General features: G+C 43.5%; 1 protein-coding gene across 2 annotated transcripts; it reads right to left on the bottom strand.

The window, feature by feature from the left end:
- Window positions 1–664: 664 nt before the first annotated feature.
- On the bottom strand, window positions 665–19,129 carry LOC127570358 (C-C chemokine receptor type 9-like). 2 transcript variants are annotated; one of them, XM_052015832.1, is made up of 2 exons: window positions 18,992–19,129; window positions 665–3,322 (listed from the first exon to the last, which is right to left on the bottom strand). In XM_052015832.1, the coding sequence occupies exon 2, from the start codon at window positions 3,312–3,314 to the stop codon at window positions 2,250–2,252; it is 1,065 nt and encodes a 354-aa protein (XP_051871792.1). In that variant the 5' UTR covers window positions 3,315–3,322; window positions 18,992–19,129; the 3' UTR covers window positions 665–2,249. The 2 variants fall into 2 exon arrangements, with proteins under 2 accessions (XP_051871792.1, XP_051871793.1); XM_052015833.1 differs by lacking the exon at window positions 18,992–19,129 and adding an exon at window positions 11,906–12,004.
- Between the last annotated feature and the right edge of the window lie 5,958 nt (window positions 19,130–25,087).

Genomic DNA, 25,087 nt, shown 5'->3' with positions numbered 1-25,087 from the left:
CTCAGTATCCAGTAGGTTTCAATGAGATCCTCCCCTCATCTTTCCACTTCTCTCTACACAGACTTGTGGAGTTCCTCAGCATTTTCAGCTTTTACTTCTGATTTTCAGCATCTGTAATTTTTAGCTTTTTGAATTAGCCAGATACTATGTTGAAAATTGCCTTTATGTGTTTAACCTATGCTGGCTACACTAAACCCCTATGGATCACTCTTGTATGTTGAAGAGTTTTTTTAATGCAATTTTATTTAAAACAAAGTCTTTTTACTTTGCTGTATGTCTAATATTATGGGTTCAAAGAAGGTCGTGCATTTGATGATATGCAAGTGAACTTGTACAGAAATTTCTGAAAACTGAGCTTTGAATAGAATTTGTAGCTGGATCGACATTTGTGTCCAAAACAGCAACACCTGGCCAACATATTTGTCCATCACTTAGGACTCAATATATAAAGTAGTAAAACTGCAGCATAAATGTCCTATCTATGACACACCAAGTTACACAAGATACACATTAATAAAATGTACATCACAATAACAAGTCTCTGTACAAAGAAAACAGTCGAATTCTTTAGGGTCCAGAACATACATAGTTTTATTCTCAAAGCAAATGCAAAAATAAGAGAAAGATTACAAAATATTGAATGCAATGTACGATAAAACAGCAAAGTACATTTAATCACTACAAGATGATTATTTGATGTGTTAAAACTACATAATGATAACTGTATGGATTACTACTTTCTCTAAAATAACTAGTTAATTCTTTTAATCTTCAGTGTCTGACGCAAGAACAGAAAAAAACAGGAGTGGGACTTAACCACTCAGCCTCTCAAGCCTGCCAGCCACTCGATGGCTGATCTACCCCAGGCCTCAACTCCATCTCCGTGTCAGATCCCCACAGCTCTCAAAAATGTATCCACCTCTACTTTAAGTTCTTCTAATGATCTTGCCTCCACAACTTTCTGGGACAAAGAATTCCAGATATTCACCACCCTCTGAAAGAAGAAATTTCTACATACCTCGGTTTTAAATGACCCGTCCCTTTTCTTGCAATAATTTCTCCTCATTCAGATCTCTCCCACACGTTCTGGCATCTTGCATATACTACCTATTCAACTCATTCCCAGCAGCCCACCCAACAACCACTGACAGCAGTAAATTCTGGCAAAAATTTGCTTTCAGCCAACCAATAAAAATACTGCAACCATTGCATTATTGCATTGGTAAAACACATTTTAATGCATGAAACCTGCCAAGGTTTAAAATAGCCCAGACCTTAAATTCCTACTCAGGCATTCTAATGCCAAAATAAACAAAACCCTTTGTAAAGCTGTCACTGTATAAGTTTTTGATGAGGAATGGTCACAATAGTATCTCACTGGTATTGTGCCTGGTTCTCTAACCCTTTCACTACTCTTGGGTTCTTCCACTGCGCTTCACTGATCTATGGTTCTTTTTACATTTACAAGGTGCTGATGTTTAAAGACTCCAGGACTATGCCCTGGTAGGTCAGTCCAGGGGAGGGTTAAGGGCCAGCCACATAACTTTAGATCTGCAGAGACACCTGGGCCATAAAGCTTAGGGATGCTGGTTTCCCACCCCACAGGAGAGCAGAAAAACAAATAATATTTAACCGTAATGTTCACCATTACCCTTACAATGAGACAAAAGGGAATTGGATCGCTTGAACTGTTCCCCTGGGAACCAATACAAAGTCAATAGGCCAAACGACCTCCCTCTGTATCATAATAATTGTGTTCATGGAATTCCAGATTCTTTAATTAACTTGGTTTAAATTTCTCTGTTGCCACGGTGGGATTTAGCTTCATGTCTGTGATCTGTACTCCAGAGCCCAGGCCTTGCGAGTGTAACTGAAAATCTCACTCCCTCATTCCTTCTAACGACACCTTTCAGGCTGAGGATGTAAACCTGTGTTACGTTATGATATCACTGGGTTATTACTCAGGCATGATGCCGCTGCACTGCCCATTTTAATATTTATTTTTGAACAGCAGGCTCTTTGTGACTCATTTCCCTTTTAATAGCAAGTTCAATTCTACAAAACTTTCTCTTTTAATGATAGCAAAATTAATTTATCTTAACTCGAAAAATAAGTTTGACATAAAGTAGAAAAACATAAAAAACAAAATTCTTTCCATGGGTTCTATCTTTTTGCCATTCCAGATGCTTAGATGGAACATTTGTATTTCAAACACCAGCACCCTGTAGTATGCCTCTGTTAACTGGGGTTTATAAGGAAAACGTCCCTGTTGTTTCGGTTTCTGAATAATCGGGAGAGAATTTACAAGAGCTCTGTTGTGGTTTGGTTAAGGTGCTGACACAGCCTATGTCTTTCATGATTTTCGACAGATCTTTTCGGAATTTCACCCCTATAAATGCATACAGCAGTGGGTTCAGACAGGAGTGCAGGAAAGCAAAGCACTGTGTAATCTGGGTGGCAATATCCAGGTTCTTAATGGTTTGGCAGTTGGTTATTGTAATATTGATAGCATCCATGGCCTTCATGATTATGATGCTGTTGTACGGTAACTGTGAGAAAACGAAGACACCCACCACAGCCCCTATCACCTTTATAGCTTTGTGCCTTTGCAATTTTCTGGCCTGGAGAAGCTTCCAAATGATCATGGAATAGCAAAATGTCATGACTGCAAAAGGCAGGAAAAACCCAGCAGCCACCTGAACTGCAAACCCTGTGGCTTTCAGGCTATTCCCTGGATAGACTGTAGAACACTTCTGGGCTTCGTCTTGTAAGCTAAAGCAAAATTCTGGCAGAGACAACAGCACTGCAAACACCCAGACAACTAGAGAGATTAACTTGCTGTGAAGAAGTATTTTTTTCTTTGAAGCCCGTGCCTTAACTGCTTTCACAATAGCAATGTAACGGTCAATGCTGATACAAGACAGCAATAAGATGCAGCTGAAGAAGTTTATCTTATAAATGCTGTTAGCAGTTTTGCACATAAAATTTCCAAATATCCATCCAGATATTGCATCCAGTGCCCAGAACGGCAGAGTGCAGAGGAAGAGGATGTCAGCGATAGCTAGGTTCAAGAGATAGACATCCGTCATGCTTTTTATTCTCTTGTAGTAAACATACAACACTACAACCAAAACATTCCCCACAAAGCCTAACAGAAACACAGTGAAGTAGAAAGGCGGAAGAAAATATTGGGCAAATTGTCGGACTTCTGATTTTCTGCATAATCCATTTGATTCTTCATCATAGTCATAAATTGAATACTCGGAGCTGTAGTCATTGGTTGTGGGGGTAAAATATTGGTCAGCTCCTGCCATGTCCTTGCCTGCAAGTGAACATATCCACCAGTTAAGCAACCATAGTAACAGCTAATTAGGAACCAAGGTGACCATTTATGAAAAGATGTAACAAAGTTTCTCATCTATGATTAATATCTTAAGACGACTTGATAAACATGCAGTGAACAATTCCAGTAAACAATTCTTAGTAAATACTTAGTAACCGATCCTACTTTCAGGGCATCAACGGATTAATTGTAAAGTAAATTACCACTTTCTACATGATTAGATTAGATTAGTTTGTTGTCATATACATAAGAGTACAATGAAATTCCTTGCTTGCATGAAGCTCACAGAGTAAACAGTATACATGGCAATAATAAATACAAAGTGCAAAACAGCAGAATGGTGCAAAGATTGTAGTGCAATCTGAAGTAGTGCAAAAAGAAATGCTAAAGTGACAATAATGGAGTAACCAAGAGAGGTAGAATTAAGAGTCCAAGAACATGGCAGCACCACCAGGAAGGGGATATGAAAGAGGTGATTGGTTCAGGAGTCCGATAGTAGTGGGGAAGAAGCTGCTCTTACATCAATTTAATACTATTTTCCCCTGCATTTAAAAAGTGCTGGAGAAATTCAGGATAAACTAGTATTAAATTGACAAGATACATAAATATTCACAATCCAGTTTCTCAGTTAGTTTCCTGTTCACTGATGTTAGGTTCCTGTTATCAGACCTGGATGTACAAAAGCACACATTTGCTTTACTGTTTCTTATCGAGGGGAAAAACACGAGGATTCAACCTTAGGATGTGAAGTACCTGGACAAAGTGATTATCCTTAAAAAGCTGGCAGAAAGAACTCAATAGGCAAGAAAATGCTGCCAGCAGAGAGTTGCCTAAGCTCAGCACTGACCAATATGCAGGGACTCCTTTGTGTTGGTTTACAGCCAAACCTGTCCCAAATCAAACAGCAAGGCCCTATGTGATGTCAAGGTTTTGCATGATGCAATGAAGATAAGCTCCGCCCACAAAATGGTACAAAATTATCTGTAATTGGCTAAGCCAAGCCCCCCAGACTGTTGAGCCTCTCAAGGACTCTGAATGAATGCGGAAAATGCTGGAGATACTCAGTAGGTCAGGCAGCATCAGTGGAGAGAGAAACAGGGTTAACATTTCAGGTGCTGTCAAGACAATTCTGACAGCACCTCCCAAACCTGTGACCTCTCCCACCCAAAAAAAGGTCAGAGGGCAGCAGGTGCATTGGGAACACCACCACCTGCAGCTTCCCCTCCATGTTATACGCTGTCCTGACTTGGAAATACATTGCCAGTCCTTCATCAGTGCCGGGTCCAAATCCTGGAACATTCTCCCCAACAGCACCTTCACTGGAAGAACTACAGAGTTTCAGGGTAATGTTTCGCCACCAGATCCTGCTAAGTGAATAAATAAAAAAGTAGAACTATTCAAAATTGTGAAAAATTATTACAAATCAATGAAAAAAAATTCCATAATTATTTTGAAGTATTTAAAACCCTTTAAAAATAACATTTAAATAAATGCAATTAAATAACATAAGTGATGATATACGTACCAGGTCCCTCACAACCAATACTCTCCATTGAAATGAACAGACTCTGGGTTGGTGGGCAGATTCCTCAGACCCACAGCAGGTTCAAGTTCCACCACTGCACATCTCTGTAAGGAGTTCAACCTTGAGCCATAGCCATTGAATCACCAGCACAAAAGCAGCACTCTTACTGAGAGGGTGTTTGCAGTTGGTCACAAGAGCATCCTCGTAGGTAGCACAGTGATGCAGCAGTTAATGGTGCTGCCTTGCCGCTCCAGTGATCCAGGTACAATCCTGACCTCCGACACTGTCTGTGTGGAGTTTGCACATTCTCCCGGTGACTGGGTGGGTTTCCCCTGGGTGCTCCGTGTAGATTAATTTACAACTGTAAATTACCTCTAGTGTAGGTGGGTGACAAGAGAGTCGGGGGGAGTTGATAAGCATGTGAAGGAGAATAGATGGTACAGAAATAAATGGGGAATGGGGACTGCTCTTGAGAACTGACATCGACTCAATGGGCTGAATGGCCTCCTTCTCTGATATGAGGAAATATGAGTAAAATAAAAATGTGAGAAATTAGAGAGTGGTAAAGATGCTTAGCATGAGAATTACAGCGCTCAGGGTCTAGACAGCTGAAGACAAAGACCCCAGTAGTGGAACAATTAAATCTGGGGATTATCAAGTGGCCAGAACTCATTTTTAGTCATTTATTAGATGACTTGGAACTACTTTACCGCTGACCAGCCAGCATTTATTGGCCATCCCTAATAGCCCTTGGAAATGTGTTGGTGAGCAGCTTCTTTGAACTATTCCAGTCCTTCTGGTAAAGATGTTCCCAAAATGTTATTGGGGACAGGGTTCCATGAATTAGACCAGGTGACAATGAAGGCCCAGTGATGTATTTCTACATCAGGATGGTGTGTGACCTGGAGGGGAATCTGCAGGTGGTGGTGTTTCCATGTGGTGGTGGGTTTAGGTGGTGCTGTTGGAGTAGCCTGGGCAGGTAACAGTAGTGTATTTGTAGATGGTACACACTGTGCACCCATGGTGAAGGGCCTGAATGTTTAGGGTGGTAGATGGGTTACCAGTCATTAGGCTGCTTCATCCTGATGGCATTGAACTTCGTGGGAGTTGTTGGCACTGTACCTCGCCAGCCCAGTAAAATGTATTCCATCATGCACCTGACTTGTGCCTTGTAATTGATGGAAAGGCCTTGGAGGGTCAGGAGGTGAGTCACTCATTGCAGGATACACAACCTCTGACCTGCCTTGTAGCCACAGATATTCTGGTCCATTTGATTATCTGGTCAATGGTAACCCCAGGATATTGGTGGTGGGAAACTCAGTGATGGCATTGTCATTAAATATGGTTAGACTCTCTCTCACTGTGGCAAGAATGTTACTTGCCACTTATCTGTCCTGAATATTGTCCAGATCTTGCTGCACGCAGGCATGGACTGCTTCACTTGCTGAGGAGTGACGAATGGAAAAGAACATGGTGCAATCATTGGCAAACATCCCTACTCCTGATCTTTTGAGGTAAGTGGCTTTGGTCACTGCCCTGAGGACCTCCTGTAGTGAAGCCCTGGTGCTTACTGTCATCGGTGATCTCTGACAACCTCAACCATCTTCTTAGGTTCAAGGTTGGTCTCTGACCATGGGAGTGTTTTCCTTTAATGCCCATGGAGTTCCATTTTACCGGGGCTCCTTGATGCCACACTCAGTGTCCCAACTCCTATACTCAATGCCCTGACTGATGAAGGCCAGCATGTTAAACCACACTGTCTACCTGTGATGCCACTTTCAATGATCTATGCCAAGGAAGCCCACTCTCAGCCCTGGAATTTAGACCATTGGCCCATGTTTGGACCAAGGCTGTGATGAGGTCTGAGGTAGAGTGGTCCTGGAGAAACCCACTGGATGTTGGTAAGTGCTGCTTGACTGACCGCACTTTCTGACCTGACAACATGAAGTCACAACTCCAGAAACTGCAGTACCTCGACTTCCCCTTCATGAACTGAGTCTCGTTTTCCCTACCCCTTCTGAATCTGAGTTAGTCTCCTCAGATTCAGCATTTTCCCTCTGCAGTTCTAAAGACCAAAAAAACCCTACAACCAGGTTAGTTTGCAGTGGTTGAAACTGAGGGATTTCCAAGTAAAGCAATGATCCCTATTCCCAGCAGAATGTTCTGTACCATGGGCACTCACTTACACATTTGGGACTGAGGTTCTGAATTCAAAACACTTAGAACATAGAACATAGAACAGTACAGCACAGGAACAGGCCCTTCAGCCCACTATGACTGTGCCAACCATGATGCCAATTTAAACTAAACCTATTCCCCTGCACATGATCCATATCCCTCCATCCATGCATATTCATGTGCCTGTATAAATGCCTTTTAAACACCACTATCGTATCTACTTCCACTATTACCCCGGCAGCACATTCTAGACACCTACCACTCTCTGTGTAAAAATCTTACCCTGCATATCTCCTTTAAACTTTTCCACTCTCACCTTAAGGCTATGTCCTCTAGTATTTGACACCTCTACCTTGGGAAAAGGACTTTGACTGTCTACTCTATCTATGCTTCTCACAATTTTATAAACTTCTACCAGGTCTCCCATCAGCCTCCGATGCTCCAGAGAAAACAACCTAAGTTTGTCCAATCTCTCCTTATAGCTAATACTCTCTAATCCAGGCAGCATCCTAATGAAGTTTTTGATAAATTTCAGCCCACTAATTTAGATTCTTAACTTTACAAGAAATTATTTCGGCCAGATAAAAATACAACAATGCTGCAAGAGTTAACATTAGGTAGAGATTAAATTATTCCTTCCATAATTCAGCCTTCCCTTTGTATGATATCCTTTTCCTCAAATAAATCTTGCTTGTTTCCAAACATCTGCTGTTAATTTCACCCTGGCTAAAGCAGTAAGGCATCTATTCTTCCAACAGGTTGTTCAGGTATTTACAGTGTGAAATGCCGCCATTAGAGATTGATTTTATGGTAACAAATGGAATGTATTAAAAATCCTCCTGTGCTAGACTAGAACTAATGTCTGGGTTGGAAATCATTCTGAAATATGACTGAAGCCAAAATCAGACAAGGCTTTCAGCTCCAGCTTATGTAAAACATAGTGTGATTTTTGGCTTAAGTTTTCTTAAGGTGCTAAAATGCCCAGAGAGTTTCTGAGTCACTTGCTCTTTGGAATCACAAGAACTTATGCCAAGAACTTCCCTGGAAGTTCTAACGACCTGCTTTGTTACTCTAACAGTACCAGGAACCTGGTACATACATGCATTTGAAGTTATGGAAGCCAGTCAGAGCAAATGGACTCCCTTGAGTGTCTGTACAAACTGCTTTTGGCTACGTAACGGTCCTAACCTTGTAAATGTGTAGGCTGAACGTGATGCAGGATTAAACAGACATACCCTGGAAGTTCACATATATGGATCTTTGAAGCTGATGAGCCATATTTATCGAATAATAGAAAATTTATGATGAAGGAGGACACCATTTGACCCATCATATCCGTGCTGTAGAAAAAGAGTTCCCGATCCAATCCCACCAGCCCCCCAACACTGGGTTTGTACCTGCAGGTGAGGCTCTTCAAGTCCACACCCAACAATTTCCCCCATCCCCTCAGGCAATGAGATCCAGACCCCCACTGCTCTGTGAGTGGAAAAACCTTTCCCATTCTCCCCTCGAATTATTCTAAGAAATACTTTAAATCCACGCCCCTTTGGTTTGACCTCCCTGCTAAGGGAGGTAGGTCTTTTCATTTACCGTATCCTGACCCTTCCTAAGTTCATACATCAATTAAGTCTCCCCTCAGCTTTCTTTATATTCCAATGGAAACAACCACAGCCTATCCAATCTTTCCTCATAGCTACAATTTTCCAGGGACCAATTAACAAACACATGGGATCCTGCGCTTCAGAACTACTGAGTGTAAAAGTTATGCTTAAACCCAAAGAAGAGCCAGTTAATTCATTCCCCAAAGGGATCTGTCCAAGGAAGGTTCCCAGACCATCCTCCAGAGGCTGAGCCACCCAGTGAGGGGTTCTCCCCTGTCTCTGCACACATGGCTCTTGTTATCTGCAGACCCAATGTTTGGACAAAATCCTTGAAGGGTTGCCCAGATCCAAAATGCACCCCTCTGCACATTAACAGGATCCTCTGTGCATTAACGCATCAGAGGCAGACAACCCAACTGGAAAAGCTCAGGCTTCACACCTCTCACAGTAAACACCCAGTCTTATTCAAGGGTCCTTGTCACGGTTCATCCTCAGCAGCAGCTGGGGACACACACAGAGACGGACATCAACTGCTGCTGGAAGGTCACCGACTCGGTGAAAGATGCTCTTTGGTCTGCCCGAAACTTGGTCTTCCAGCACTGCAAGATGTCCGTAGGGGAATGCTGCCGGCTGGCACATTCCAGGCTGCAGGAGTACGTGCTGAGGGACGCACTGAAGCTGGGCGCAGCCAACGCAAAGGCTCGGTGGTGAAGGACTACAGTTTAGGGTTCTTCTGCCACTGGAGAGGGAGGGGCGGGGACAGGTGAGAAAGCCCCTAAATATTGTAAATACAGAACCGGGTAGTTTCCAGGGAGCCACACGTGTGGCATCGGTGCTGTTTTCTATATAAAAAGGTATCACTAATGAATGATCTGTTCAAGAATGTAAAGGTTTGCACTGTTTTGTAATTGTATATAGTTTGTCTTTTATTATGAATAAAGTTTATTTTGTATTAAAACAAAGTCTTTTTCTATTCTTCATTAAAGTTGCAAAGTGCACTAAAATGTGGCTCTGCACCATTTATTGAGCAGGTGGAGTGTGCAGTGAGGAAGGTCTTTCAGCACCAGAATAAACCCAATGCAGAAACTGACTTTTGCAAGATTATTTTCTGTATGCAGTTTTGAAACATTATCAGTGCATTTCAGTCACGCCATTGCACAAAAATCTACCTTAAATGGCCACCCAGGCTCTCTAATCAGCTTCATCATTGGGGTTACATGCGCCAACAGCTCTTTTGTAAAAGGGTGCTCTGTTAGATGGTTTTCAGTTAAACATTGTGTTTTTCATTCAAACCACTGACACCCAAAGATTTACATCAGTCAGGTGCAGAGCTAGTGAGTACAAACCACAAGTTAGCCCACATCCTCAGTCATTTGAAAACTGGATCATCACATTTTGCAATACTTAATGTAAACAAGAAAACAGACTTAATTTGCCTCAGCATCACATAACTTGTAAACAGGTTGGTACCTGGATAAAACAAGATTATAAATTCTATCACCTTCTGGCTTGACATCAGCTCTTGCCAGAGCTCAGTTTTTGCCCTGATGAAAATTACATTCCTTCCCCATTTCTTTTTGCCACTTAGAGACCAGACTATTAATTTGCCGTATTCAACCTCTATAACGGTGCTCTGGAGCCATCCAACCTCTCTGGGGAGCGAGATTCCCGGCAGGAAATATTTTCCACCTTGATGGAGTGAGTTTGGATTTCCAGGCCTCCCTAAGCCGGCAGTGCACCTTTACAACAACAGAGAAGCCTCCAAGCTTAGATTTCACCGATCACCAGAATAAGGAATTCACTTTCTCAAATCCAGCACAGGGATCGGTTTTCATCCTCTCACTGGCCCAGGAATGGTGCACGAGAGGGTTTAAAGTTGTTAGCACCCAGAGGTCACCAGAGGAAGCATCATTCCAACAGTATACCTTCGAAGTGGCCTGAGACTCACACTGTTCTGGACACCTGTATACGACCATGGTGTGAAAAAATAGAGAGAGATGGAAATAGAGAGCTGCACTGGCAGAGGGCTGGCACAGACTCGATGGGCTGAATGACCTCGTTGTGTGTGCTGTAACCATTCGAGGTTTCTACACCTGTGAAGATTACTGACCTGAAATGTCAGCTCTGCTTCCCTTTCCACAGATGCTGCTTTTCCTAGAATTATAAAGTTATGTGCAGTAAATAGTGACAGGTTATCTCTTTGCTTCGGAAGGGATCAAATGTAAGTGTTGAGATGAAAAAACGTAAGAGAGAAATGCAAAAAAGTCCACAGTGCCTGCTCAGAATTAGGAATTCTGTGGCGTGTTCAGTGTTGCAATGAATAGAAAGGAACCATCACCCCCTCTAGTTTGTTGTGTCGTTCAGTTCGAGCTGTATCTTCATTACTATCACACGCCTCAGTTCTATAACCATTAAATACCTCATGTACATTCCCACTTCAGTGTCCCTCCAGCCACTGCAGCATCTTTGGGGAAGAAGCCTGCAGATTTCCACCTGCTTTTCTAATGGAAAGCCCTTGACATCAGCCCTGAATAGCCTGGGTATACTGTAAGGGGTCACTAATGCCCTGTTTGGGTTTTAATGCGACTACTCAGCTACAGATCTCGTCACAGCCTTGGTTCAAACATGGACCAAAGAGCTGAATTCCAGAGGTGACGTGAGAGTGACCACCCTCGACATCAAGGCAGCATTTGATGGAGTGTGGCATCAGGGAGCCCTGGTAGAACTAAAGTCAATAGGGATCAAAGAGAAAAGGCTAGGGTGGTTGTGGTTGTTGGACACCAGTTATCTCACCCCGAACAGTGCTGGGTGTTCCTCAGGGCAGTGTCCTAGGCCCAACCATTTTCAGCTGCTTCAGTGATGACCTACTGTCATAGAGCCAGATGATTACACTGTGTCCATTCACAACTCCTCAGCAAATAAAGCAACCCGTGCTTGCATACAATAAGACCTGGACAATAATCAAGTATGGGCTGAGAAGGGGGAAATAACATTTGGCTCATTCTAGTCCCAGACTTTGACCATCTCCAACAAGAGAGAATCTAACAACCTACCCTTGACATTGAATGGTGAGACCCTACCAACAATATCCTGGTGGTGGGTGTCATATTGATTTAAATATTGTGGTCATGTTGGAGGATGGATACCCTCTCACCAAGTCACACACCATCTTGATTTGGAAATATATCACTGGTCCTTCATCGTCACTGGATCTAAATACTGGAACTCCCCCCAACAGTACTGTAGGGACACCTTTACCAGAAAGACTGCAGTGGTTCAAGGAGGTAGCTCACCACCAACTTTTCAAGGGCACTTGGGGGTAGGCAATGTACTGGCCTTGCCAGCAATGCTGAGCTTCTGAAAAAGAATAAAAGCATTATTTCTGTATTGAAAAATACTACAGTCAAATCAAGTTGAGTTTATTGTCATTTTCATACCCACAAGTACATGTATGCACAGGTGTAATGAAAAACTTACTTGCAGCAGCATTACAGGCATATAGCATTAGAGGCACAACATTCAGAAGAAGAACATAAATTATACAAGAATTGTACAAGAAAGAATACAATTAGAACCAAAAAACAAAGTTCATTGAAGTCCAAAGTGGTCAAAGTTGTCATAATGTTGCTACACTGAGGTAGAGATTAGGATTGTGCAGGTTGGTTCAAGAACTGAAAGGTTTAAGGGAGTAGCTGTTCTTGAACCTGGTGGTGTGGGACTTCTGTACAGTTCTAATATTTTAGAAATATTTAAATTTCTAAAACTAAAATGTTACAATAGATCTGAACAATGTGTCTGAGACCAGCCGTAGATACACTATTCCACCTGAATACAAGTATATTCTGATAATGCAAATATTTCCAGCAGTTCTAATAGTGAAACTTTGATGTCTACATGCAACAAACGACTTGCTGGAGGAACTCAAGGGGCTGAGCAATATCCGTGGGGGGAAAGAAATTGTCAGCGTTTCAGGTCAAAACCCTGTATCAGGTCCTTGCTGCTCTACCCACTGAGTTCCTCCAGTGGATTGTGTGTTGCTCCAGATTCCAACATCTGCAGTCTCTTGTGTCCCCATTTAATGTCAATATGTGTTGTGGTTTAATGTTTGTTCCAAATATTGAAATGCATTCATGTAAACTGTTAATTTTCATACTACACAAGTGTTAACTGAATTTAATGTACAAAGTTCTTATAATTACAGGGTCTAGAGTTTCTACATGTAAATAATTTGCACATAAATGGTTACACTAAATCTGGGCTACAAGGAGACTCACACCTCCTTGGTACTATGGAGCTGCAAAATGGTATTCAATTGGTCTTTTCAGATGAAGGCTGATGCAACCTTTAGCCCAGGAGGTTTTGTTTGCTTTGTGACTGCACAGTTTGCACTTATTAGTATTACACCCAGTGCTGACTCTTTCATCTGTTTGCTGACTTCAAGGTTCGAGCAATAAAGATCACCTGACCACAACTGCTGAAAATATCTCCAATGGGTTCTGTTGTGTGGGAAGCCTGCTGAGAATGGGCAGTGTCTGGAGTCAGGGAGACTGTAGCCACTGTCGCCACTGCTGGAGGGGTGAATGTTTAGAGTGATGGATGGGCTGCCAATCAAGTGAGCTGCTTTGTCCTGGATGGCGAGGAGCTTCTTGAGATCAACAGTCATCCAGGGAAGTTCTAATCATGGAGAGGGCACTGTCTGGTATCACCTCTCTCTGGCCAAACGTGGTCTAGAATGAGTCAAATGGGATTGGGAACAGTGCAGGATAAAATTAAGGGACCTCCCTCCACCTGGCAGTGCATTCCAGATTCCAACCACATGCTGCGTAAAAAAACATTTTTCTCATGTCACTCTTAAATCTTTTACTCTTTCTCTTGTACCTCTGACTTCTGGCTTTGACACCTCCACAAGTGCAAACACCTCCAACTGTCCTGACCCCTCATCATTTTATCTATCTTTATCCAATCCCCCTCAGTCTTCCCTTTAAGAACAAACAGCCCCAGCCCCTCTAATCTCTCCTTGTAACTGTGGTCCCCCAACCCAGGAACAATTCTCATGAATCTTTTCTGGACCCTCTTCAATGCCTTTACACCTTTCCTCTAATGGGACAAACAGAATTGCACACAATTCTCCATTTGGCCAGTGTTTTATAAAGGTTTAGTATGACTTCCCCACTTTTATAGTCTAGGCCCAGAATTATGTATGCCTTACTAACCATTCTCTCAACCTGCCCTGCCACTTCCAATGATTTGTGCATCCACACCCCTAGGAACCTCTGCTTCTGCACCTCTTTTAGAACAGAATCTTACATTCTATATTGTCCCTGATAAAAATCATTGACCATAAACACCAACTCTGATTTTCTCTCTCCACAGATGCTGCCTGACTTGCTGAGTATTTTCAGCATTTTCTGTTTAATTTTAGATTTCCAGATTTTTTTTTGCTGTTCAGTAACTCAATAAGGTTGTTCTCTGCTCTCATAATAATAAAACATAAGTTCTCAAACCTTATATTATAACTCTAACCCCTATCTGTTGTGACATCCCAATACATCTATTTTGTGCCTTTAACTACTGATTTTACTTTTTTCTTTTCAAGTTCAGAACAGAAACCCCAATTTATCAATTATTTTTATTCTAAAAAAGACCGATGAGACTTTGTTTTCATAAGGTTTTGAGAATGAGTAAAATCTAATCAATTATTCGTGTGGTGCTGAATGTTAGCATTTCAAAGAGGTTTCGGGGCAAGTGTTAGTCCCGTGCTTTTAATCTGATAAGATGCCTACGCAACCTTTTCCACCCATTCCCCTCCCTAGTCAATCATTTCAACAGTTCTCTCAATTGGCAGAGCAATGTATAAATTACAAAATATATCTACAAAACCAACCTTGTCTTCTATCTCCTATAAGGACATGAATATTTTCTTAACCTTTTAGTAATGTGCAGAAAAAAATCATAGTCATTAAGAAAATTGTTTTGTAAAAGACATCTTCCTGCCCTCAGCCTTATAAGCACATGCAGAAAGAACACATGAAACTTTTTAGTGAACCTATATATTTCATTCATTTCTTTGCCTGTTGATTAACTCTAAGCAAGGATTTACATAGAACTATAGAACAATACAGCACAATACAGGCCCTTTGGCCCACCATGTTGTGCTGACCTTTAAACCACGCCTTAGACTAACTAACTCCTTCCTCCCACATATTCCCCTATTTTAAATTCCTCCATATGCTTATCTAACAATCTCTTGAACTTGACCATTGTATCAGCCTCCACCACCACCCCTGGCAGCGAATTCCATGCACAACCACTCTCTGGGTGAAAAACCTCCCTCTGATATCTCCCTTCAACTTCCCACCCATTACCTTAAAGCCATGTCCTCTTGTATTGAGCATTGGTGCCCTGCGAAAGAGGTGCTGGCTGTCCACTCTATCTATTCCTCTTAATATTTTGTATACCTCTATCATGTCTCCCCTCATCCTCCTCCTCTCCAATGAGTAAAGCCCTAGCTCCCTTAGTCTCTCCTCATAATCCATACTTTCCAATCCAGGCAGCATCCTGGTAAATCTCCTCTGCACCCTTTCCAATGCTTCCACATCCTGCCTATAATGAGGCGACCAGAACTGGACACAGTACTCCAAGTGTGGTCTAGCCAAAGTTTTGTAGAGCTGCATCATTACCTCGCGGCTCTTAAACTCGATCCCCCGATTTATGAAAGCTAACATCCCATAAGCTTTCTTAACTACCCTATCCACCTGTGAGGCAACTTTCAGTGATCTGTGGATATGAACCCCCAGATCCCTCTCCTCCTCCACACTCCCCAGAATCCTGCCATTAACCTTGTACTCGGCCTTGGAGTTTGTCCTTCCAAAGTGTACCACCTCACACTTCTCCGGATTGAACTCCATCTGCCACTTCTCAGCCCAGCTCTGCATCCTATCAATATCCCTCTGTAGGCTTCGACAGCCCTCCACACTATCCACAACACCACCGACCTTTGTGTCGTCTGCAAACTTGCTAACCCACCCTTCCACCCCCTCCTCCAAGTCATTAATAAATATCACGAAAAGTAGAGGTCCCAGAACTGATCCTTGTGGGACACCACTAGTCACAGCCCTCCAATCTGAATGCACTCCCTCCACCACAACCCTCTGCTTTCTACAGGCAAGCCAATTCTGAATCCACATGGCCAAGTTTCCCTGGATCCCTTCCCCTTCTGAAGAAGCCTACCATGTGGAACCTTGTCAAACGCCTTACTAAAATCCATGTAGACCACATCTACTACACTACCCTCATCAATCTTCCTGGTCACCTCCTCAAGGAACCCTATCAGGCTTGTGAGGCAAGATCTTCCCTTCACAAAGCCGTGCTGGCTGTCCGTAATCAGTCCATGATTCTCTAAATGCTCATAGATCCTATCTCTTAGAATCCTTTCCACCACAGACGTGAGACTCACTGGTCTGTAATTCCTTGGACTATCCCTACTTCCTTTTTTGAATAAGGGGACAACATTTGCCACCCTCCAATCCTCCAGTACCATTCCCGTGGACAATGAGGACTCAAAGATCCTAGCCAACGGTTCAGCAGTCTCCTCCCTCACCTCGCGAAGCAGCCTGAGGAATATTCCATCAGGCCCCGGGGACTTATCTGTCTTAATATTTTCTAACAACTCCAACACATCCTCTCTCTTGATATCTACATGCTCTAGAACATTAACCTTACCAACACTGTCCTCAGCATCCTCAAGACCCCTCTCCTTGGTGAATACTGGAGAAGTATTCATTGAGAACCTCACTCACTTCCACAGCTTCCAGGTACATCTTCCTACCTTTGTCCCTAATCGGTCCTACCTTTACTCTCGTCATCCTTCTGCTCTTCACGTACGAGATAAAAGCCTTGGGATTCTCCTTAACCCTACTTGCCAAAGCCTTTTCATGTCCCTTTCTTGCTCTCCTCAGCCCCTTCTTAAGTTCCTTCATTGCTACTCTATATTCCTCACGAGCCCTATCTGATCCTTGCTGCTTACATCTTATGTATGCTGCCTTCTTCTTCCTAACTAGTTGTTCCACCTCTCTCGTCACCCATAGAATGTTAAGCACTGACATGGCATTCAGTTTAAGGATGTCTATCCTTTTTCTCCACATGACGCTCCCCAACTCTCTCTGTCTTTCTATTCCCATGTTTATCCAGTCTCCCTTAACTTATCTGCTCCAACCAAAGTATGTGGGAGAGAATTCTTACCCTTTCCAGGTGAAGGCATTGCCATAGAATCACCTATTAAATTTAATTATGATCTTATACCTGTGCCCATTAATTTTGATTTCAACCACAAGTAAAACATTATCTCTACATCTATCTTATCAAATACTAAAGGGTTCTACCAAGTCAATACTCATTTCCATAATCTCTCAGTTCTGGCATTATCCTTGTAAATATTTTATTATCATCTTAACAGTGTAGATCCCACTGATTTACCTTGTTGTTCATAATTTTAAATGTCATCCAGGCTTAATACTTCTGTTCACATGATTAACTTTGAGTGTCCCCCATAAATTTATCAGAGTAGGACAGCTCAGAATACTTAACACAAGTATCTTGCTTCTTGAGAATTCACAGCTAATTTATTTTAGGCTCCTACCCAGCCCTTATCATGTTGTTCGTGACCACATACATCAGTCAGAACCCTTAAACTGACTCCTTGGTTTCATATCCTTTCATCTCCTTGCCCTACAGCTCCAGCTTTTCTTTGTTGCTCATATGTCAAGGAATGTTCCATCCCAATTCAATAATTCATTCAGGAGAAACTGAGTGGGGTCTCTCTGAAGTCACGGCCTTACTCTAAGATGACACAATTGTTGATGGGAAACTGGGACTGGGACTGCAGCAACTTAATTAACTTGAGAACCAGATGGGGCAGCACTGTGGCACAGTAGTTAGAGCTGCTGCCTCACAACTCCAGCTACTTGGCTTTGATCCTGATGTCGGCTGCTTGCTGTGTGGAGTTTGCATGTTTTCTCTGTGACTGTGTGGGTGCTCCGGTTGTAGGTTAATTGTAAATTTCCCCTAGTTTGTGGATGAGTGGTAAAATCTGGGGGCAGTTGATGGGGATGTGGGGAGAATAAAATGGGATTAGTGTAAGTGGGTGCTTGATGGTCAGTGCAGACTCGGTGGGCCAATGGGCCTGTTTCCGTGCTGTACATCTCTATGGCTACATCTGGACAGTCCTCATCATTAGCTAGCCAACTTGGCTCATTAGTAGTGTTGATTGAACAGTGAGGCTGAGGCCTTTCTCCCTGGCTCAAGACATTGCCTGTTAATTAATGGACTCCTGAAACCGGGGGTTCACACAGCAGTTCAGGAAAATAGAGAGTGTGCTGTTAAAGTTATCATTTTCTTTTATCCTGACCTAGGAAGTCCATTGAGTTTCCTGTATTAGGATGTCTTTAATAATAATGTAAATATAATAAGAAATACTCAGGCAATGCAGACCCTGGAAAAAATCTCTCTATTGATCATTAAAGAAAATATATTGATTCCAGGTTTGCTCCAGATTCCTGCAGTCTAGCAGAAATATCATAAGTATAATTGGATCATAAAAAGTTTCAACACATGAGCTACCATGTCTTTGCCATTCCACTTAAATCCCATACACTTTAACCCTTTTCAGTACAATTACAGAGGAGACTGGTAGCTGAGAATTCCACAGTTAAGCCGCCCCCGCGTAAAGAAATGCTGCCTCTGCTTTCTTGCAGCACTGAAGCTGGTTGAATTACTGATGCAGAACCCCCTGAATATTAAACAAAAATCACAAAATGCTGGAAATACTCCTGATGACAAGTCACTGGCCTGGAATGTTAACTCTCTCCACAGATGCTGCCTGACCTACTGAGTAATTCCAGCATTTTCTGTTTTAGATTTTCAACATCTGTTTTTTTTTGTTTTTCTCCCCAAATATCACCAGTCATTAAAAATTAGTCTCTTTGCCATTAGTTCTACAGGTTAAAACTACTGAACAAGTTCTAAATTAAAAATTGACAAATCGGTTGTTACCTTGAAGAAAGAAGCAGTGAATAGGCACTTCTGTGCAGCTGTCGTCTTCAGTGCCTGGCACTCTCTGTTCTACAACGGCTCCCCAGTGCCAATGGGTATCTCACACGCCCTGTCAGAGTGCTCTTTAAATTTCCTCTTTCTGTCTTCACAACATGCCAGATCACTCATAATTTACGTATTCACATCTGACCACAATGCATGGAAGAGCTTCTCAACCACAATAACATTAGGGCTTTGTATTACTCTTGTTCTAAGAAAGCTTCACAAAACCTGAGGAATTGGTTGGAGTCATACCTCACATGAAGGAAGATCGTTATGGTTGTTGGAAGTCAGTGATCCTAAGACCTCACTTCAGGAGTTCCTCTGTGCAGTGTCCTGAGCCCGACAATCTTCAGCTGCTTCAACAAAGACCTTCCCTCATAAGGTCAGAAGCAGGGATGTTCACTACTGATTGAATAACATTCAATTTCATTCACAACTCCTCAGCAAATGACAAGACCCACAACAACATTCAACAGCAACAAGGAATGTATCAGTTATGTGCAAGCGAAGAAACATTAGGGAATAAGGGCAGGATAGGGCCAGTTGTCCACTAAGGTATACACACTAATGGACATAACAGAACAAATAAAACAGAATTACAGACACAAATTCAACTTTAAGGGGATGATGTAGCGATTATCCCTGACATCTGGCTACAAACGGAGCACAAATGGGTAATAAATCTTCCGGGTTCCAATGTCGTTAGAAAGCACAGGGGATTTGATATAAAGGAATGGTAAACAGTTAGTAGAAATTCTCTGGCTAGAACTGAGAGTTACCTGAAGCCTAATAGTAGTGAAATACCAAGATACAAAAAAGCAAATGAAAAAATAGAGTAGTTTTGATTGGAGACACTCATTTTCACACAGACTAGAAGAAACAGGAAAAGTCCCAAAGCATATTTGGGACAGTTTTCTGTGTCAAAACGTACTTGAACCAACAGGAGCACAAAGTATGTTAGATTTAGTGATGAGTTAGGAGATTGTATCAGCCAACAATAATCTAGCCACAGGTGGGCATAACTGAATGCAATATTAGGTGTGAAGGGGAAAGGGTGTGTCACAAACCGAGTTGCAGATTTAACAAGGCTGATTTTAGTAAACTAATTGAAATGATTAATGAGAGATTAATGGTTGTTTCAGAGGCTCTTCAACTTTTTGTGGTATTTATTAGTGACTTAAGTGTAGAAGGCATAATTAAGAAGTTGGCAGAAAATACAAAATTTTCCGGTGGGTTGTTAGAATGGGAGAAGCTTCATTTGTCCTGTTGTTCATCATTTAGTTTCACTATAGGTATGAGGCCAGGGTTCCAGGTCTCAGAGGGGCCCTGAGCAGTTCATTGCTGTGAGTGAGCCCACAGTGGGAAGAGAGGATGAAGGGAGCCCCTTACTTCAACCTGTCTTAAGAGATCTGCAGCAGAAACAAGGTGGGGGTGCTTAGACTGTCCAGAGCCACACCGGCAGGAAGTGATGGTGGAGATGACACCTCCAGATATGGGGCACTATAGGAAGTATCATGACCTCAGAAGGACAATGAAGGTGAGAGCTCGACGTTCGGCAGCTGATAGATATACCCCCTCTACCTGAAGCACCCTAACCACTCAGCAGCCAAGTCTCAATTCACCAAACCCACTTACAGCCAGACAGAGACACTACATTCATTAAATCAGCCAACCAGCTCATGGCTCCAACTTACTAATTAGACACTTAGTTTTGTAGCAAATTCCAAGAATTGAGCACTTGCCTCCCAGACAGAAAGGAGGGAAGGCTGTCCCAGTTTCAGCCAATGACCAGCCTGGAGGAGAGCTCCTCCTCTTAATGGGTGCTGGGACATCCAACCCCAGCACCCAGGACACACACAATCTCTGGAGTGGGCAAGAATCATATACTCTGTCTCCGTCACTCCCTCACTGTCTAATCATTTCTGGAAGTAGAAAGTGGGGTAGGGATGGTTAGGGGTGACTGCATGCTTGCCTTTATTAGTTGAGGCACTGAGTTCAAGAGACAGGAAGTTATTTTGCAGCTTTATAAAACTCTGGTTAGGCCGCATCTGGAGTATTGCATTCAAATCTAATTGCCCCATTATAGGGAGGATGTCGAGGCTTTGGAGAGGGTGCAGAAGAGGTTTACCAGGATGCTGCCTGTATCAGAGGGTAGGTGCTATAAGGAGATGTTGGACAAACTAGGGTTATTTTTTCCAGAGCACCCGAGGCTGAGGGGAGACCTGATAGAAGTTTATAACATTATGAGAGGCATAGACAGAGTAGACAGCCCAGATATCTTTTGCCCCATGTGTATCGTGGAGGGTCGTGGCTGCCATGTGACAGCACTGCCGCTACCTGGTTGGAAGACACACCACTGCCAATCAAGGTTTGGCCCTGCCCCACCCATCAGTGCACACCTGACCATTGGCCTTCATGATCGATTAGTCCTTGCCGGCACCGGGCCATTGGCCTTTTTAAATTACCTGGGCTGGACCCCCCAGCCCTCCAGCACTATAAAGAGTGCCACATGTGCTCGGCTCTCTCTCTCTCTTTTGTCTCTGAGGGATGACCCTGCTTTGCCCCAGGCTGAGCACTGTGAAATGGCGCTGGAGAAACCATTGGTGAGGTGTGCACTGTTAAAAGGGTTGGGATCATCTTAGTTAGTATCCCTGGCAGCACAGAGCCGTGCCTGCACTGAGTCAAGGGGTGGCAGGTATCGTATTGTTTTTCTTTGATTGTCTGTACCCAGTTTGTTGTGTGTGTGTATTTTACCTCCAATGCGATTTTCCCACGCTCGATATCAACTGTGTGTGTGTGTGTTATTCCTGTTACCCTTTCCCCATGTTTGTCTTTTGTAAACAAATCATTTATCTCTAAGACTGCATTCAGAGTCCTCGCCTTCTGAGACCCTGAACCTGTTTCACAACACCAGGGTCGAACTGTCTAATACTAGAGGGTATGCATTTAAGGTGAGGGAGGAAAGGAGATGTGCGGAGCAAGTTTTCTTACACAGAGAGCAGTAGGTGCCTGGAATGCACTGCCAGGGCAGATACCATAGAGGCATTTAAGAGGCTCTTAGATAGGCACATGAATGAGCAGAGAATGGAGGGATATGGACCATGTGCAGGCAGAAGGGATTAGATCTCATTAGTTTGGCACAACATAGTGACCCAAAGAACCTTGTCCCTGTGCTGTACTGTTCTATGTCCTAATATAATTAGGCAGGTTAACAGAGTTAGGCAGATTCAGCAATGGTGTGGTTGCATAAGTAAGGACAATCTGATATACTTGTTTTGCAATAAAATGTCTTGTTGTGACCTTGTGGATAGCAACTGCAGAACAAACAGGACGCAACAGCTAGTCGTCAGGCTCCTGCAGTTAGTAAAGGTCTGCACATAGGCAGTATATGTGCTGATAACATTGTGTTTGAGGAACATTGCTCACATATGCTAAGCTCTGTAACAAGTATGTATTGCCACGACTCTGTAAGTCAGGCAGAAGGAGCCAAAAACATTCTGGGTCGTTCTCCCTAATGCATCAGCTAAGTCGAGCCCTGAATAAACTGCCTTGCTGTTAACAGACCGAATCCAGTGCTGATCTTTGAATTGCTCCAACAAAAAGGACAATGCACACACAACTGCCACGCTGTTGATTGTGTTCTAATCACTGTTGGCTCACAGGGGAGAACTTGTGCCAACCACCAGTGGAGGAGGAGGAGGAAGGTAAGGAGCCAGCAGTCAATGTGGTGGGAGGAGGAGGACATTCTGTGTCCTTGCTTCTGTCCTTTCACTGCACGAGCTCACGTACAGGAGCAAAACATTGTGGGCTGAAGGGCCTGTTGCTGCGTTGTACAGTTCTATGTTCTACATTCTAAAACATAGGTTGGGGTGACAAGCTGCAGAAGAGCAGACACCTGGCAGGAAAAGCCAACCAACATCAGCATCCCATGTCAGGCCAATGTTCCCAGTACGGAGGTCGGGATTGAGCCCAACCAGTGGCAGTGGTCAGGCTGCAGTGGGAGTGACTGCCTCAGGTCGGGTAATCCCGGCAACAGATGGACTGTCTGGGCCCGAGCAGCCACGGTGTGGATAGGCCAGTGACAGTGAGGCTCTGACAGTGGTGTGTCAATGAGCAGTGTCATCCTGAGGGGGAGCAGCTACATCTCCTCCCTTGGCCAGTGCTTCCAGCAAACAGCTGGGGGATCAATTACTGGAGCTCCGTGGTGCACTCGGTCCCCATTTAACACAGAGGAGCTGAGCCAGCTCAGCTAGTAGAGCTGCTGCCTCAGAGCTCCAGTGACCCTGGTTCAATCCTGACCTCAGCTCCTCTCTGTGTGGAGTTTGAACATTCTCCCTGTGGCTGTGTAGGTTTCCTCTGGGTGCTCTAGTTTCTGCCCTCACGCCAAAGACATGTAGGTTGGTTGTTCATTGGCCTCTGTAAGTTGCTCCTGGTGTATTGATGAGGGGTAGAATCTGGGAGGAGTTGATGGGAGTGTGGGGAGAATAAAATGGGATTAGTGTAGGATTAGTTAAATGGAAAGTTGGTGGTCAGCATGGACTCGGTGGGCTGAACAGCCTGTTTCTATCTGTATGACTCTAGTGACTCTGTGATAAAGATCTGATCTCCAACTGTGCTCACACATAACAGTCTTAAGCAGGGTGTGTTGCTGAGACATTTTTTGGTTTTATAATGGACAAAGTCACCCAGGAAGCCAGATTAGCCCCAACAGGGACCTTTGCTCACCAGGGTTTGTGGTGCAGGAAGTTCCTGTGGTTGGGGCCTCAGGAGACAACCTTTCTACTGAGTAAAGGCTACTGGCTTTAGAAGAGGAACAAAGCTCTGCCTCAAGCACCTCCAAGCAACATTGTGGGATCTCCGACTGACCAGCGAGAGAAATTGGTGAAAGGGAAAGCAGTGGGGCTTAGAGAGAGAGAAGGGGGAGGGAGGGAGAGAGGAGGATAGAGAGATGAGGAGGGGACAGAAAAAGGGAGAAATATGGAGAACAGTGGAGTGAGAGAGAGCCAGAGAGTGAGAAGGAGATGGATAGAGAAAGGAAAGGTGGGGGACAGGGGAGAAAGCCATTTCTAAAGGCTCTTTGGTTGCCCACAATTTTAGTGTGCAATTGACGGATCTTTCCCCCCCCCTCCCCCCCCCCCTCCGTAACTCAAAGCTCACCATGAGCCCTTGAACCTTCTGAACAGATGAACAGGGCAGGCTCCAGTGTGTGATCCTGTTTGTTAGTGCAGCCAGGGCTCATTCATGGTTCAACTATCATTATTGAATTCTCCATAGCCCCCAAGGACATGTATTGGGCTGATAACCCAAGGACGATAGACCCTTCACTCATGGCCGTCAATCCCAGCAAGACTCCCAGCAGAGGACAGGTCTAATGAGGTCCATGCAGCCTCAAGGAGTGTCACCGAATAGGTTCAGACCCTGTGTTGTCTTGTTTGTGAAGCATGGATAACTGCAATGAAGCCCGAGCTGTTGTAGCCCTGTACAATATATGATTCATTACGTTTCCTGTTTCTCAGTGGGAGTGGAAACAGGTGTTGGACCAAATTACTGGGAAAGTGATAGGACAAAAATAAAGAACGTTTCACAAAAATAAACTCCCTCCATACCTGCCAGTTTCTCCACATCCTGGTGTAGTCCCTTATTGAAGCTTTATACCGGCTCCCTCAACATGTGTTTCCTGCCATCATTAAGGTCAAAGACTTTGAAACAGGCACCGGGTGAAACTTGATAGGTCGTATACTCAACCTGAGTTTACTGTCAAGAAATGAAGCAAAGTTCCATTTGAATTCCCCGTCCCACTCCTGCTCTGATCTCCTGCACTGCTACAATGAGACCCAACACAATGCAAGATTGAGGAGCAGCACCTCATCTCCCATCTGGGCATGTTGCAACCTTCTGAACTCAGTATCAAATTCTCCCACTTCAGGTAGCTCACTTCCCTCTCCACTCTCAGTCCTAATGAGAATTTCAACCCGAAACATTGACAATTCCTTTCCTCCCACAGATGCTGCTCGACCTGCTGAGTTCTGCCAGCAGAATGTGTATAGCTGACTTTCTGTGTCTGTGTCAGAACTGGCCATTTCTCTCTCCATTAGCACAGTCTGACCTGTTGAGCATGTCCCACAATGTGCAGCATTTTACACACCTTTGTATTATCGCTCTCTAATAACCACCATTAACCCATTGACCACAACTTATCACCAAGCCAACCCTGGCCTCACCTATCACAGATATTCCCTTTGTCCTATCACCTGTTCCCCCCACCTCCTCTGAATTTAAAGCTAACTTGCTCCCTCTCTTCTCTAGGTCTAATGAAGTGGCTTTGATCTGAAATGTTAACTCTGTTTC

The sequence above is a fragment of the Pristis pectinata genome, chromosome 5 (genome assembly GCF_009764475.1).
Source record: "Pristis pectinata isolate sPriPec2 chromosome 5, sPriPec2.1.pri, whole genome shotgun sequence".
NCBI lineage: Eukaryota > Metazoa > Chordata > Chondrichthyes > Rhinopristiformes > Pristidae > Pristis > Pristis pectinata.
Note: the sequence above shows the minus strand (reverse complement) of the source record. Positions and strands in the feature narration are given on the sequence as shown.